The sequence below is a fragment of the Sphaerodactylus townsendi genome, linkage group LG04 (genome assembly GCF_021028975.2).
Source record: "Sphaerodactylus townsendi isolate TG3544 linkage group LG04, MPM_Stown_v2.3, whole genome shotgun sequence".
NCBI lineage: Eukaryota > Metazoa > Chordata > Lepidosauria > Squamata > Sphaerodactylidae > Sphaerodactylus > Sphaerodactylus townsendi.
The window spans coordinates 65,684,775-65,700,220 of record NC_059428.1 but is presented as its reverse complement, the minus strand read 5'-3'; the positions used below and the strand labels follow the sequence as shown (position 1 = coordinate 65,700,220).

Genomic DNA, 15,446 nt, shown 5'->3' with positions numbered 1-15,446 from the left:
ATGCCAAACTGTAGTCAAGATCTTTTAATCTGAGAGGTTTAGGCTGATTCCGCATGGGCCAAAAACAGCAGTGTGAAAACGGTGTGAAAATGGTGTAAAAGGGTTTAAAATGATGTAAAAGGGTTTATACTGTTTTCACACCATTTTCATACCACTGTTTTTGGCCCATGCGGAATCAGCCTTAATTTTAAAAAAGAAAAGAAAATATCTTAGGCAGAGCATAAGGATAAGCTGAGAGACTTGAGGTGCTTTCTGTTAACTAAAAGTAAAATTTCAGTTTGTTGTTTATATGCCATACTACAGGTCCAGGGCACAGCATAACACAGTAGAACTGACACTTGGTGAACACTACATAAACTATCTAAATTTGCCCAAGTATACTTTGCCAGGTACAAAAGAACAAACCTCTTTGAAATGCTGTGGCAAAGAATATGAAGGATGGAATATGTATTTGACCGGTTGGTACACATATAAAAATATCCAGCAGCAGATAAAAAATACTATTATCCCTAATAGTAGTCCAACAGGCAGCAGCACTGAATTTACACCTGCAAAAGAAAAAAGAATGAAAAAAATCTGGACTATTTATTTACTACAGAATATGTATATATTTTATATCAAGAGTATATACTTATCAAATCAAATACTAAAATAAAAACATTATAACTATGGTAATATTTCTGATAATATCTGTGCTACCATGAGAAAAAAGGAAACGTCTGAATTGTTGTAGGCCTGTTTATTTTATACAAATAAAAACAAAGTCTAATGCACAACCATCTACTGTAACACCAGATCAGTGTCAATACAATTTTTTCTTAAGACCTCAACTTTTCATAACTGACGACATGTTTGGTTCTGTTTACCAATAACAAAGCCAACCAGTGAAGCTTTTGACCAAAACTGCAATATCATGACCACTTACTTGTGTATGACTATTGAGTGTAACTATGGCAGGAGGTTGGACTGGGTGGCTCTTGTGGTCTCTTCCAGCTCTATGATTCTATTATTCTGTTGAACCAAATATGATTTCTAATTCAACTTGCATAAGATTGTTAAGTGTATTTATAAACATTTTCAGAAGCTTTATTTTTCAAACAATACTTCTTTGTTCCAAAGAGTAAGAAAAAAAATCAAGTATACATAATTACATTAATTTCTTTCACGAATAGATTTTTAATGATTTAAATACTACCATTGTTAGTTGTTGCAACACAGGATATTTTGCTCCACTGTCCTGTTGTATTTGATTCAGGAAGAAATGCTCGAACCTGAATGCAATATGTTGTCCACGGATCCAGGTTTGACAGCTTTTCTGAATCATACTGTATATTCACAACATTCATCTAATAGAAAAGAATGCAAAGACAGTGAATTGACACAGTCAATTTAACACTGTAGAATTTAGAATTTAACAGTGCAGTCCTAGCTTTGATTTGCACATACTCAATGAGACAGGATTGCTACGGAGTTGATTTGCCAGCAAAAGGATACTCTAATCTGGTGGATCTACAAAAGTTAAACAATTATATGATGTTACTCTGGTGTAACTGTGAAACTTAAGTCTTCCCACAGAGCTCATGGATCATTCTGGACTCCAATATTCTCTAGGAGATTTGTGCTACTCATGTATCGCATTGCCTAATAAAGGACTTAAAACAACCAATATTTAAGATGTAAATTTTTTATGAATGATGAATTATCTATAACGTTAAATTGTATATTTTATGCAAATAGGCATACTTATACTGGCTTGCTGTTCATCTCATCCTCTCATTTGTGACATAATTTGGCTCTTTAATTGTAGAAGACTGCTGATTGCTGCACCACATGATACTGACACTATATATCACTCTTGAAAAACTCTCAACACAAATCACTACCAGGGGTAACCTCTTACAGACAATACAGTGTTCTGGGCTGGGCTGGACTATGTTCAGTTATTTGCTGGAAATTTCTGACAAAATAATCTAGGGATTTGCACTGGCAGGATCAATCCTGTGCCCTTCAAACACAAAATGAAAGCACCTCCAAAACCTTCACCAGAAAGCCACAATCACGACTGCCAGCAAGCTTTACCTGTTCATCATAGCCTTTCTTCCAGATTACCATGTTGTAAACCACATTATTGTAAAAATGCTGTATGGACCAACGAGCATCGCTCTGAAAAAAAGGACCTTCGACTTCTATATACAAAACCCTAGGTCCTGGTTTAACATGTACTTCAGGAGGTCCAATGATTGCTAAATGAGAGGGAAGAGTCAAGATGCATGTGATGAAGTTGTATTTTTCATATTTGTATTTTTCATGTTTGTTTGTTTGTTCGTTCGTTCGTTCATATTTATTCCCTACCATTACAACACCTCAGGGTTTCAATAAAACCAACAGAATAATAAAATCCCCATAAAACCCAATCATAAAACTATAAAACATTATAAAAACTCCCACCCTGACCACCCATAAAGTGGGTGTATACAGCACACCTCAAGGGCTACCCCAATCCCAGTGTGTGTGTGTGTGTGGGGGGGGAATAAGCCAAATGTCTAGGAGAAGAGGCCGATCTTCACCAGGTGCTGAAACTCCAGCAATGTAGGCGCCTGGCAGACCTCTGATGGGAGAGCATTCCACAGTGCAGGGCCACTATTAAGAATGACCTCCAGACTGCCCCCTCACTCCCTTCACCTTTGAAGGGTCAGGACAGTCAAGTGGCTCTCCCCCTCAGATATCAGCATCTGGGCAGGAATATATGGGTATATGTGGTGTCTCAAGTACCCAGGATGGAAGCCATTTAGGGCTTTCTAGGTTAGCACCAGCATGTTGCCTTTGGAGCCATTTACACTTGTAGCACTTCATATTAATCAACTGTATTCTGGATGATGAAAAGGTAATTTTGGACTTATCATGAAGGTTCCTAGAGGTAGAGAAGGACATCCTGATGCTGGGGTATTCCTTCTCCCATAATTCCTGAAGGCAGGATGCTAGGCCTTTGTTTCAGCCCCTGAGGAAAGGCAAGCCTTTCCTTTAGTTCTTTTCCTGAACAGGCATCATAGTGTCTGCCTCTCCTCAAATAGCAAAACAACACACCTTTCTGTACTGAAAATGAATCATATTATATACAATTTAGGTGTGAGCAGGGGCAGTATTAACCAGTGGGCAACTGTGACAGCCGCCCCAAAGCCCCATGTTGGAGGGCATCAACCACTAACAGTCCTACCCCTCAAATGGGTGGTGGGGGGAGAGAGAGAGAGATTCTCATGACTTCTGCTCATGCCTGCCCTGTTCAAGCCTTAGGCAGCCATCAGCCACTCAAGCCCACCTCGTCTGGGCTCAAGTAGCCAGCAGCCTCTCAGGGCAGCAGCAGTGGCTCCTGCTTGCATTAAACAGGGAGAAAAGAACCCCCTTAAAGGGCCCTGGCATGAAGGTTGGGAGTGCAAATGCAGCAGCGTGTCAGTGATTCTGGGGTCCCATCCTGGACATTTGTCCAAAGCCCCAGAATCACTAAGACCTAAGGGTATAAGAAATGGGCAGAAATGACTCTAGTTGTTACATGAGCTGGCAAGAACAAAACAGAAAAGAAAATCAAATAAAAAGTAATAAAGACATTCAGAGTAGGTGAATGAAGACTCTCCTAACTGTTAATGAGCTGGCAAGTATAATTGAAAAAATTACATGGCAAAGAGTGATTGGTTACATGAAAATCTAACAAAGATGCTATACACAGATTTAGCAGAACTCAATGGCATGTAAATGCAGTGGGAAGGCCCAGGTTTGGCTAGGATTTTTAAAAGCTATAGTGAGGCAGAAATTCTAAGTCATTATTTATTCCTGGGAAGGGTAGTATGGAGCTTCTTCGTGAGTGCTAATTCAGCAGTATCACATTGAAGTCACCTCCTGATATTCTTTTGTTAGGGTATTAGGATTTTAATATCTGCCATACTGTTCTGAAAAACTGAAATGTTCTCCCACTGGTTTCTGAAAATTGTGATATTTAATGTCAGCAGGCCACTGCTGATGGAGGAAGAGCAAGCAGATAAGCCCAGAATGATATGATAATGTAATTGAGTTCTGCTAAATGTCATTGAGTCCTGCTTAAATGTACAGGCAAACTGAGTTTAGAACCAATCATCTGCTTCATTTTGGGTCTTCTCACTTACCTCGTATCTATAGTATGTGGATCACTCAAACCATGGTTTCTGATGCTGACTGCCAACCAGCCACAAGCAAATGTGCAGCCATAATTTAAACTATTATTAATGTGGTTATTCAAGGGTGAGCTATATATATTACATTACATCTGGCCTCCCATGGGCGCAGGGATGGGAGAGGGAAGGGGAATCTGACGCCATCTGGTGCTTTTATTGGTTCCTGTTTTAATACCTGGGTATTATCTTGTTATATTGTGTTTTAAAGCTATGTTTTAATTATGTTGTCCACCGCCTTCGGGGAAGAGCGGTTTATAAATAAATAAATGGATGAATAGATAAATAAATATGTTGTTCTTCTACACCATTAAGATGCCTTCATTCCAACATTGTACAGTTCTCAGTGACAGCAGTGGTGTAGTGGTTAAGAGCAGGTGCACTCTAATCTGGAGAACCAGGTTTGATTCCCCACTTTGACACCTGAGCTGTGGAGGCTTATCTGGGGAAATACATTAGCCTATGCACTCCAACACATGCCAACCTGGTGACCTTGGACTAGTCACAGCTCTATGGAGCTCTCTCAGCCCCGCCATAAAAGCAGCTCTCCGAGGCCAGGGGTGGCATCATCAGGAGAGTCTCCCAACAAGTCTCTGAAAGTTTGGTGCTGCTAGCCTAAAAACTGTGCTCCCTGCAGGCCAAAAACAAAAAAACACTTTAAAAATACAAAAAAACTACAAACGGGGGCAGAGCTTCGGACATGTAATGGAGGGGTTGAACCCGAGAAACCCCCCCCCCTTACCTACGTCCTTGTTTGTGTGCTCAGAAATGGATGCAGTCAAGTCACAGATGACATGGCAACTCTATAGGGTTTTCAAGGCAAGAGATGTTTGGAGGAAATTTGCCATTGCTTGCCTTCACATGGGCTGAGAGAGACTGACCCAAGGTCACCCAGCAGGCTGCATGTGGAGGAGTGGGGAATCAAACCCAGTTCTCCAGATTAGGGTCCACTACTGTTAATCACTTCACCACCCTGGGTCATTACACCATGCTGGATAGGGATGGAAACAATTAAATATTTAAACAGTTAAACAAATAAGATTAATTTACAATTTAAATGATAGTTTTCATCGTTTAAATGGTTGTTTCATTAAACAAAATTTTCATCCCTAGAGCTGGAGTGCCGCACTGTTAAGTCAGAAAGGACAAAACCAACAATGTCTACCAGTGGAATAAAAGAAGAACGTACTATTTATTGGAGTGAAGGTGATGCTTTTCCAGTTTGACTGCCCCATCTCAGATTCAGTTCGGACTCTTACTGTATAATTACCATGTAGAGGTATACTTGACATGCTGCACTCTGTGAAAGCAATTCTTGTGCACAGATCAGCGAATTCACCAGAATGCCTACAAAAAAGAATGTTAAAAGAACATTTTTCACAGTAGGTACTAGATCACAGTATTCATCCACTCCTCATGGTTATCACTGCACATTCTGTAAATTAAGTCACTTGAAATAAATTAGAAGGTAAACATATTACAAAGATTACATTTAATTCTATAAATTCTTTTCTAAGTTCAAATTCTTTTTTAAAGATGAAGGCCAATATGTTATACAAACATGGCTCAAACACATAGTATGTCTTGGGCCCCTTCCGCACATGCAGAATAATGCACTTCCAGTCCACTTTCACAATTGTTTGCAAGTGGATTTTGCTATTCCGCACAGTAAAATCCAGCTGCAAAGAGCACTGAAAGTGGATTGAAAGTCATTATTCTGCATGTGCGGAAGGGCCCTTGGTCTGCCAGTCAAATGCAATTGGGGCCTGTTCATGCCTCCATGCTTCATGGCTATTCAGAAAAAGAACAGCGATTTAATCCTGCAGTTACCATTCAAGTGTTTGAAACCAGCTCTCCTAATAATATAAGGCCAATAGCAGGAAAGGGAAGATATTTCAAATAGCAGAGTGGAAATTGAAGGAATATTGAATATTTTAGGACCAAACTAGATATAATCAGATTCATAATTAGAAACGCCTACTTTTTATTCTGTGCTAAAAATAGCCAAAAGAGATGGCCAACTATGCTGCTAGGGAAAGATACCTTTAGTCCTTTCTCCCCATGCTGTTTGCCAGACCTGTTTATCATGTATGGGAAAACATACATGCACAGTATATATACAGATGTAAGTAATATGATTTCAATTGCAAATGTCTGTAACTCTTAAACAGTACGAAATGCTAATAAGTACTACCCTTTAAAAATGCAAAAAAGTCCCAGTTCTGAGTCTTCACTACTGCAATACCTGAGAGAGGGTAACATACCCTTCCTTGTGTTGGGAACCATCATTTTAATAATCAGGGAGGACTGTCATAAAACACATTAAAAGGTTTTAAAGGAGAACATAATACCTTTTTTTCCAAAATAACTTGAAATGCATCTCTGAAAATGTGTTCTGATTCTACTAAAGTTAGGAGGTGGTTGTAATGGAGGGTTGCACATTCTGCAGATTATGTGATTTTTGAAAATTAATGCTAGCTAGCTTCGATTTTCAGGTGTTAGCATATACATCTTTAAATTAACTTGTTCTTTAGCATCAAACAAGTTAAGGCAGTCGATTTGTTGCAGCATAAACACTGGAAGGGTGACAGAACAATACAATTGGGCGATTCCCCACTGGCAGATTTCACCTAGGTTCGACCCGGTTCCTGTAAACTAGGTCGACTCCAGTCACTCCCCACAGCCGCTGTGTTCAACTCAGTTCTTCTATAACTGAACTCAAGAGGGCGGGATCGTCTTTGATACCGGTTTTGCTCCTCGTTTCCCATTGGCTCCCATTTTACGGCGGGAAACGTGAGCATGTGTCCTTTTTTTAAACGTTTTCATACGTCGCAGCTACGGGTAGCTACGTAGAATTTCCACAGAAACGAGCGATTAAAGCTTCAATTTTCAAGCTAACGCAATAGAAACTTAACGAGTGATCAAAGCTTTTCAACTACCGACAACACAGAAAAAAATTAAAATAAAATAAAATAACATGAAAACAGTGCCCGGACAAGGCGCGCTTTTTCTTCCTCTTGAGACTCTCCTCCCCGCTTCCGCGCATGGACAAACCGTTACGGCCTTTGATTGGTTGGACGGAGTTTCGCTTGTCATAGCAACGTGAGTTTCGAAAACATGGCGGTTTAAAAAAGGCGTTAATATTTTCCCCTTTCTCGGCGAACCTCCCCGCTTCTGCACATGCTCACCAAACCAGTTTCTTTTGACTTGGTTAAACGGGAGAGAGTCGCTTCTCACCTCGACGATTCTCCACTGAGTTTCTGTGGCTAACTGAGTTCAACCTAGTCTCAGGGAAGAAGCTGTACTTCATAACTGGAATCAGAAATTCCAGTTCTGAGGGGGACAAAACTGGGACAGAACAAGGATGAACTCAGTGGCAGTGGGAAGTTGCTGGGTCGAACCTGGTACTAAACTGAGTAGACTCTGCCAGTGGGGAATCGCCCAATGATGCAACATAAGGTGAGAGAGATGACTTGCACAGAATATTGCTCTCGACACAAATAAGCAAATCTTTCCAAAATTAGGAACTCTAAAGTCTTTGCCCCACTCAGTTTTTTAGAACAGTGGGTCTTACAAAATTTGCCCACTGAATAGGAGTTCTACCTATCAATGTATCTAATTCTTAACCTGGCCAGATCTGAGAATACTTAACCAAAGATTGGAGCTGTGAACTGACAAACCTGGCAAATACCCCCAATTTGCAAAAAAAAAAAGCCGCATGAAATTAAAAAAATACATTGGGGGGCTAACCGCCCTCCCCAAATGATAACAGAAACACTGGCAACTTTACGGAAACAGAGGCCTTCAGTGGCTGTTGCTAGGCAACCAAAATGTAGTAAGACTGAATGGAGAAAAGGGAGTGGAGGATTAAAGTTTCTCCTGCCTCCAACCCAGTCATACTTACCCTCAAAGAGGAAGGACACCCTCAATAAACAGGATATTTGTTCAGTGTTATCATTATTTCACTGCCACCCAAAAGGATTTGCTTAAAAATGAACTCCTGGAATAATGGAAGGATGTTTTGTTCCCCCTTTTCCTGTGTTCTGTATAGCAAGGCAGCTTTTCTTAAACACATGCCATTTGGATTCTCTACAAAACTTGTGTATGTATTTTTTACAATCCACAACAACTGTCAATTTGTCTTTTACCAATGCCATACCAGGGCTAAACTGTGCCTGGGGGCATAGCCGCCTCCACGCACCCCCCCCGGCTCACCCACCCCACTTATGGGAGCCGGGGAGTCAGTAGGGAGGGCGAGGGAGAGCGGGGCTCGGGGATGGGGCTTGGACTGGTGCTGCAGCAGCAGGCCGGCTCCTGGGCCACATGCTGCTGAGCCCTGCCTCCCTGGCCTCCCCGCAGGCCACCTCCTGCTGTCCCCTGCTGGGGAGGGCAAAAGCTGGTCTGCAGGGAGGTCAGGGTGGGAGGTGGGACTTGGCGATGTGATATCCCATGTCCCCATTAGTGGTTCAGAACTGTCTTTTACAGCAGTGATGTGGAAAGTGGGGCATGTGTGTATCGGGGGAGGCATTAATTTATGCCAAACACAAACATTTTCACTGTATTTTAAAAGAAAAACAGCTATTAGAAATATAGTCACAGGTCGAGCTATCCTACGCCATTCTATTTGGAAGTCAGACACAATATTTTTCCAATGGGGCTAGTGTTCTTAGGATTGCAGCCAGTGTCACTGAAATATCAATTCAAATATCAGTTTACAAAATAAAACAACCTATGCTTTCAGTTGTAAACAATTGATTAGTTCCATAATACAAAGGATGCTTCAATTGCAGAAACGAAAACAGAGATATAAGCTGTACTTTTTAAAGTATCTTCTACGTAAGCCATTTATTATATACTCACTTTTTATACTGGACTGTATAAGTTACATTTGCTTTATGAAAAGTAAGAGCATCCCACTGGAGACTGCTGTTAAAAGTAACTGAATGAACTCTCACATTTTGAGGCTCAGGTACAATGCCATGTACTGTAAATACAAACATAATATACTATGTAATATACAACATTGAAGCTCTTTCACAAATTAGGGAAAACATGCAGTTAAATAAAGAGTTAATTACGTTGACTTAAATATATCTATCAAAGTTGTTCCTTAAAACATAGTCTCATTTGTAACAATCCATCTTAAATAAACTGAAACATTCAGTTTTGGGAGCTGTAGCTCAGAAAGGATATTGTCAAACAGAATATTTACATGGATCAAAGAGGTCTAGAAAGGAAGTCATGCCAAAAAAACATCACAAAGAAAACGATCTTAGGGAGCATAAGGGGAAGTGAGAGAGAAGCAGGACATTCAATTTTCAGACATTTATGGGATATCAAAAACATGGAACAGCATGATAACAATTATTTGAAAACAGAATGAGGACTAATCAGTACAACTGTTAGCCAGAGGAAAAAGGCTTTTTGTACAGCAGGTTTTGGTCATCAAGAAAGGAAGCAAATTAAAACTTATGCAATTGGTCATTTTTTTGTTCAAATTATTTAAATGAGAGGCACCACGTGTAGCAATTAGACTACTGGACTAGGATATGGAAGACCCAGGTTGAAATCCCTACTCTGCCATAGAATCTTGCAGGGTGACCTTAGGCTGATCACATGCGCTTAGGTTAACCTAACTCAGAGTTGCTGTGAGGAGAAGGAGACAATGTAAAGTAAACTACTTACAGATTTTAATATAGAAAGAAATCACTACAAGAACAGACTACCGGTAATAGAAAAGCAGGCTGACAGTGGAAAGTATTCCCTTTTAAGTTGTCATGAAAGAGCTGAACAGGGAACTGCTGGTGATACTTTGGGCTCCCATCTAAAGGCTGCAAAATTTAGTCCAACTCTGTAGTTTTTCAGTACACTTTGCCATTCTTACTGCCAGCCCTTGAGTGTTTTTACAACCATAAGATTTACCACGCAACCCTAAGCAGAGTTACAGCTCTCTAAGACCACTGACTTCAAGATAGGTTTAATTCTGCTTGGGATTGCACCAACAGTGTTTTTCAACATGGAAGAATATGATACATTCTGAAATAACAGCAAGGTTTGTGTTTGTGTTTTCATCACTGCTGACTGTTTTTAGACTTTGAAAACAATCAGGTTTATCCAGTCTTGTAAAAACAATGGACCTCAGTGGTGTTATGAATCATGAGTGAATAATAAAAGCATTTAGCCACTAGTTGCACTTTCAATTTTTTTTGTATAGTGTTCTATTTTTATACATCGTAGCTGCTGCAAACCAAAATCAGAAAATACTACATCACTTTCACAATACATCTGACTGCCTTTCAGTGGATCATTTTCATTTTAGTAACAGGGACAATCCCTTTTTTTGAATCATGCAAGATAGTTTCATTTTACTTAATATGAATTTTTGGTTATTTGCAAATAAAAAGTGTGAGTGTCAGAGAGAAAATGTCACAAAATAGCCATCATGAAGAACACCTAAGAAATTAAAATTAACCAGTTATAATTATTTATTTAATAAAACTGATTGCAGGTATTCTTGAGAATATGACTAGTTGGGCATGAGTCAAAAGTATTTGACAGGAATCTGCCGTGTTAGATGTCTTTGTGAATATAGAGACAAATGTTTAGAAAAACCTTGACTGCATTAGAAAAAGGAAATCAGATTCATAACTTTGACACAGATTGGCACTATTTAGTGTCTCATGAATAGTTAGACCCATAGCAGAAATAAACTATTTACATAATAATGCATTATCATCTTAGAATAAGTCCTGATCTCACTTCAAAATTATATGTATTTATATGTTCAAGCATAAGTAATAAATATTATCTAGATCAGTGCTGTTGAGAATTTTTTGCTTAGAATGTATAACTGGAGGAACCTGGGTTCACAGTTCACAACCTCCCAATGAAGTAGATTTGTCTGAAAATGATTGGCCCAAGGTCACCCAGGGTGCTTCCATGACAGAGTGGGGAGTCAAATCTAAGTTTCCCAGATCCTAGTCTGAAATACTATACCATACTATACCAAACTGTCTCATAGTGCATGATAAGGGTACACTTGAATCTGAACAGTTCATTGGATGAAATCACAACAGGCTAAGATAGGAGGGGAGAACAACTGCAAATGAACTCCTTCAAGCAGATCTCCAAGGTAAACAAAAAAAATCACTGCTATGACTTTATGGGAAGCTATATTTGTACATGTTCCTAGACTGTGTAGAGGAAAAGAATAACAAAATAAACAAAAAGTTTAAGACACAATCTCTCCCCGCCCCCAAGAAAGAAGAAAAGCGTGTGATAATCATATTAAATGATTGACCATTTGTGTCTATGGAACACTATGATAAAATTCAACCATATTCAAATGTGTCTTTCCTCTGTACATCTTACTCCAGTCTAAGCTTATTGTTTCAATCCCCAGACACGGGGCAACTCCCCCCTCCCATTGCACTGCTTGACTGTTAAATGATGTCTTGGCAGGGACGTAGGTATAGATTTTTATGGGGGGGTTCGGGGTGGGGCCACACCCCCACCCGCCCCTAGGGCATGGCCACGCCTCCCCAAGCCCCGCCCCTGACCTAGCACTTATAAAACCAGCTCTCCGAGGTCGGGGATGGCAGACTCCCCTGCCCCTCCCCTCTGGGCAGAGGCATAGAGGGAAAATGGAGCCTGGTGCAAAATCTGAGTTTTGTGCCCCCCCCCCAGGCAGCCGCTGTGATGTTGGAATCCACCCCCAAACAGCATCACTTTCAATGGTGTTTAAACTAGAGAGCCCAAATTCTCCTTTTAAATCCACCTTAAAGGGAGAATCTGGGGTCCCTAGTTAAACAACAACATCATTGAAAAATGAGATGCTGTTTTGGGGGGTGGATTATCCCCCCACTCTGAAAGTTTCAGCATCACTTTCACCGCATGTGGCTGAAGTGGTTAAGAGCGGGTGCATTCTAATCTGGAGGAATTGTGTTTGATTCCTGGCGCTGCCCCTTGAGGTGTGGAGGCTTATCTGCGGAATTCAGATTAGCGTGTGCACTCCAACACATGCCAGCTGGGTGACCTTTGGAGCTAGGTCACAGTTTTTTCGAGCTCTCTCAGCCCCACCTACCTCACAGGGTTTTTGTTGTGAGGGAGCAAGGGGGCCAGGCGAGGATTGTAAGCCTCCTTGAGTCTCCGACAGGAGAGAAAGGGGGATATAAATCCAAAACTCCTCTTCTTCTTCTAAACTGAGGACCTCAGATTCTCCCTTTAAACCACGCCGAAGGGGGTGGATTTAAAAGGAGAATCTGGGGAAATTTGGGGGGTGCCTGCTGTCAGGGTGCAATTGTGCCAATCTAGCAGCACCAAACTTTCAGGGTATTTTTAGGAGACTCTCCTGATGATACCACCCAGGTTTGGTGAAGTTTGGTTCAGGGGGTCCAAAGTTATGGACCCCAAAGGTGTAGCCCCCATCTCCTATTAGCTCCCATTGGAAACAATGGGGGGACTCCCCCTTTGGGAGTCCATAGCTTTTGGACTCCCTGGACCAAACTTTCACAAAACCTGGGTGGTATCAATAAGAGACTCTTCTGATAGTACATCCCAGGTTTGCTGAAGTTTGGTTCCAGGGATGTCCAAAGTTATGAACCCTCAAAGATGTAGCCTTCATCTTTCTAGTTAGCCCCATTGAAAAACAATGGAGAATGGGGCACTCCTTTGGGAGTCCATAGCTTTGGACCCCCTGGACCAAAACTTCACAAAACCCGGTGGTATCAATAAGAGACTCTTCTGATAGTGACATCTCATGTTTGCTGAGAGTGTTTCAGGGGTTCCAAAGTTATGGACCCTCGAAAGGTGTAGCCCCCCATCTTCTATTAGCTCCCATTGGAAACAATGGAGGATGGGGCACTCCCCTTTGGGGAGTCCATAACTTTGGACCCCCTGAACCAAACCTCACCAAACCCGGGTAGTATCATCAGGAGAGTTCCCCAAACAATCCCTGAAAGTTTGGTGCTGCTAGCCCAAACAATGCGCCCCCTGCAGGCCAAAAAGCAAAAAAGCACTAAAATGTTTTTAAAACCCACTAAAACGGAGGGGCGGAGCTCGCTGGACATGAAATGGGGTTCTGCTGATTCAACCCCCCCCCCCCCCCCCCACCTACGTGCATGTGTCTTGGTGATGTTCTGCCTACTTTTAATGTTCGCTAATAATCTGTGTTTTAAGTTTACATCTTATACTTTAATTCCAGAGGATAAACTATGTTTGTTCCTTGCTGCAATAGCGAAAGAAGAGCCTTGCAGTACTTGTAGAGACAGACACTCTTTACTCCAGCTTAAGTTTCAGCTACACGTTATTTCTTCAGATGCCACTCATGTTACCGGTCCACTTAAGGCTACGGTAGAATGTAATTTTGTTTAGTCTTTAGGATGCAGAGCGCTACGACTTGTAACCGAGCATGATTACGCCACAGTGTGGCACAAAAGCGACACAGTTTCTGAATGCCATCGCGTCACCCCATGAGCAAGAGCCCTGGCATGCAAACTTCCGCCCTGCTAAAGAGTCAGAAGAGGAAGCTCCGGGAAGCCCCTTGGTCCTGGGCCAGGAGGAAGCCCCCCAGCCATGGCGCCTCGCGCTGCCTCTCAGCCAGAGCCCTGCAAGTGTAGCTCAGACCTGCGGAAGTCTGGGGATCGTGCTCCGTTGCAGCGGGAGACGACAACGCGAGCAGCCCAGCCCAGGCTTACCTGACCAGAGGAGGCAGCTGCAAATCAAGCCCCGCCAGCAGCGCCAGGCCATCGCCCGGCCCGCCCGACGCCCCCTCCCCTCCTGCCGCAGGAAGGCCCCTCCGGACGCCGACGCCTAGTCCTTCCTCTCGGCCGCTCGTCTCGCCATGATCGCGCCTTCCCTTCCTCGCCGCGTCCAGCTCCCTTCGTCCCGCCCTCCAGCCCTCCACCCTGCCCGGTTGCGGGAGCCGCCAGGTGAATGAACCCTCGCCCTCCTCGGGAGCCGCGCCGTCTGGCAGCGCGCCACGGCGCTCCTCTGCTCGGCGGCCACAGGGAGGAAAGCAAACACGGGCTACCCCTCGCGAGCTCCGAACTCCTCCTTTCTTCAGAAAATATAATCTGGACAGTTTTTCTGACATTCTTGAAATTCTTTGGAAATATGCATAGTAGCATTATCTTGGCAAGGCTTCTGATTGGTTATTAAAGATCTTATTGGTCTGGGTAAATTAAAATAATGCTGTTTCAGTGACAGCTGCCGTTGCAGTGTTTACTTTATTCTTTTCTCTCACTTCTTCTTCCCAATGTATTTTTAAAATTATTCCTCTTGTCACCTGCACTTTGGTTTCCAGGGGCGTACCTAGGCAAACTGGTGCCCGGGGACAAAACCTGAGTTTGGCACCCCGCCCCCCGGCGTATGGGTGGCCACCCTCCCCCACCATGACCAAACAATGATTTTTTGTACCAGCTCACAAAACACCTCCCACCAGTGGCGTTTCTGCCTAGGGACAGGGGGTACCCTATGTCCCCGGGCGCCCCCCCATTTGGTCACGTGGGGGGGCGCCACCATTTCAGGGTCGTTTGTGTGATTTTTAAATTTTTTAGTGTTTTTCAAATTTTGCTCTTGCAGGGGAGAGATTTTGTTGGCTAGCAATACCAGAATTTTCAGGGTATCATCCAGAGATAACTTGTCCATGATATTAATCTTGTGGCCGATGTTTGGTTCAGGGAAAGCAAGCCATGGACCCCTTGCAAAGAGGGTGCCCCCCTCATCCCCATTGTTTTCAATGAGAGCCAACAGTAGATGGGGCTACCCATTTGAGGGACCACATTTGCTCCCCCCAAGTCCCTAACTTCACCAAACTCTGGCTGGCATCATGAGAATAGTTAACCAGATGATACCCTTGAAATTTTGGTGTCACTAGCTTTAAAAATACACCTTACAGGCAATCCCCAAGAAAGTTGCCCAAGATTCTTTGTTTTCAGAAAGACTTTGCTCCATTGTAGCCAATGGGGAATTTCCTGGCGTGTGTAGGCAGGCTGCCGCACATTTTTGAAGACAGAGTGCACCAGACTCTCAAGGTGGCTCAGGAGGCCCTCCTGGTACAGCATATCCAGGCATAGAGACCTTTGGTTTCTGAGGGTTCAATTCTTATGGGTCCCCTCAAAAGGCTTATTTTGTTTCCATGCTCCAGATGAGTCTCTGTGGTAGGTGGCTCTTCAATGGGAGGCACCTGTGGTAGGGTCTTGCTCTGGGTGGGGGATTTCAGGCTTGCTGGTGTGAGTTTCCTGAAAG

General features: G+C 42.6%; 1 protein-coding gene across 4 annotated transcripts in view; it reads right to left on the bottom strand.

Moving 5' to 3' along the window:
• IL10RB (interleukin 10 receptor subunit beta) overlaps positions 1-14,248 on the bottom strand; it is a 34,298-nt gene extending 20,050 nt beyond the window's left edge. For 3 of the 4 annotated variants that reach the window (XR_007244272.1, XM_048493551.1, XM_048493553.1), the window contains exons 1-6: positions 13,895-14,248; positions 9,060-9,183; positions 5,389-5,546; positions 2,080-2,243; positions 1,196-1,346; positions 406-548 (exon numbers count right to left, since the gene is read on the bottom strand). Coding sequence is in view for 3 of the 4 variants with exons in the window: in XM_048493551.1 (XP_048349508.1) it covers positions 406-548; positions 1,196-1,346; positions 2,080-2,243; positions 5,389-5,546; positions 9,060-9,183; positions 13,895-13,946 (792 nt within the window). In the remaining variant the exon portion in view is untranslated. The remainder of the gene's footprint in view (positions 1-405; positions 549-1,195; positions 1,347-2,079; positions 2,244-5,388; positions 5,547-9,059; positions 9,184-13,894) is intronic. The other variant, XM_048493552.1, reaches the window with a different exon arrangement.
• Between the last annotated feature and the right edge of the window lie 1,198 nt (positions 14,249-15,446).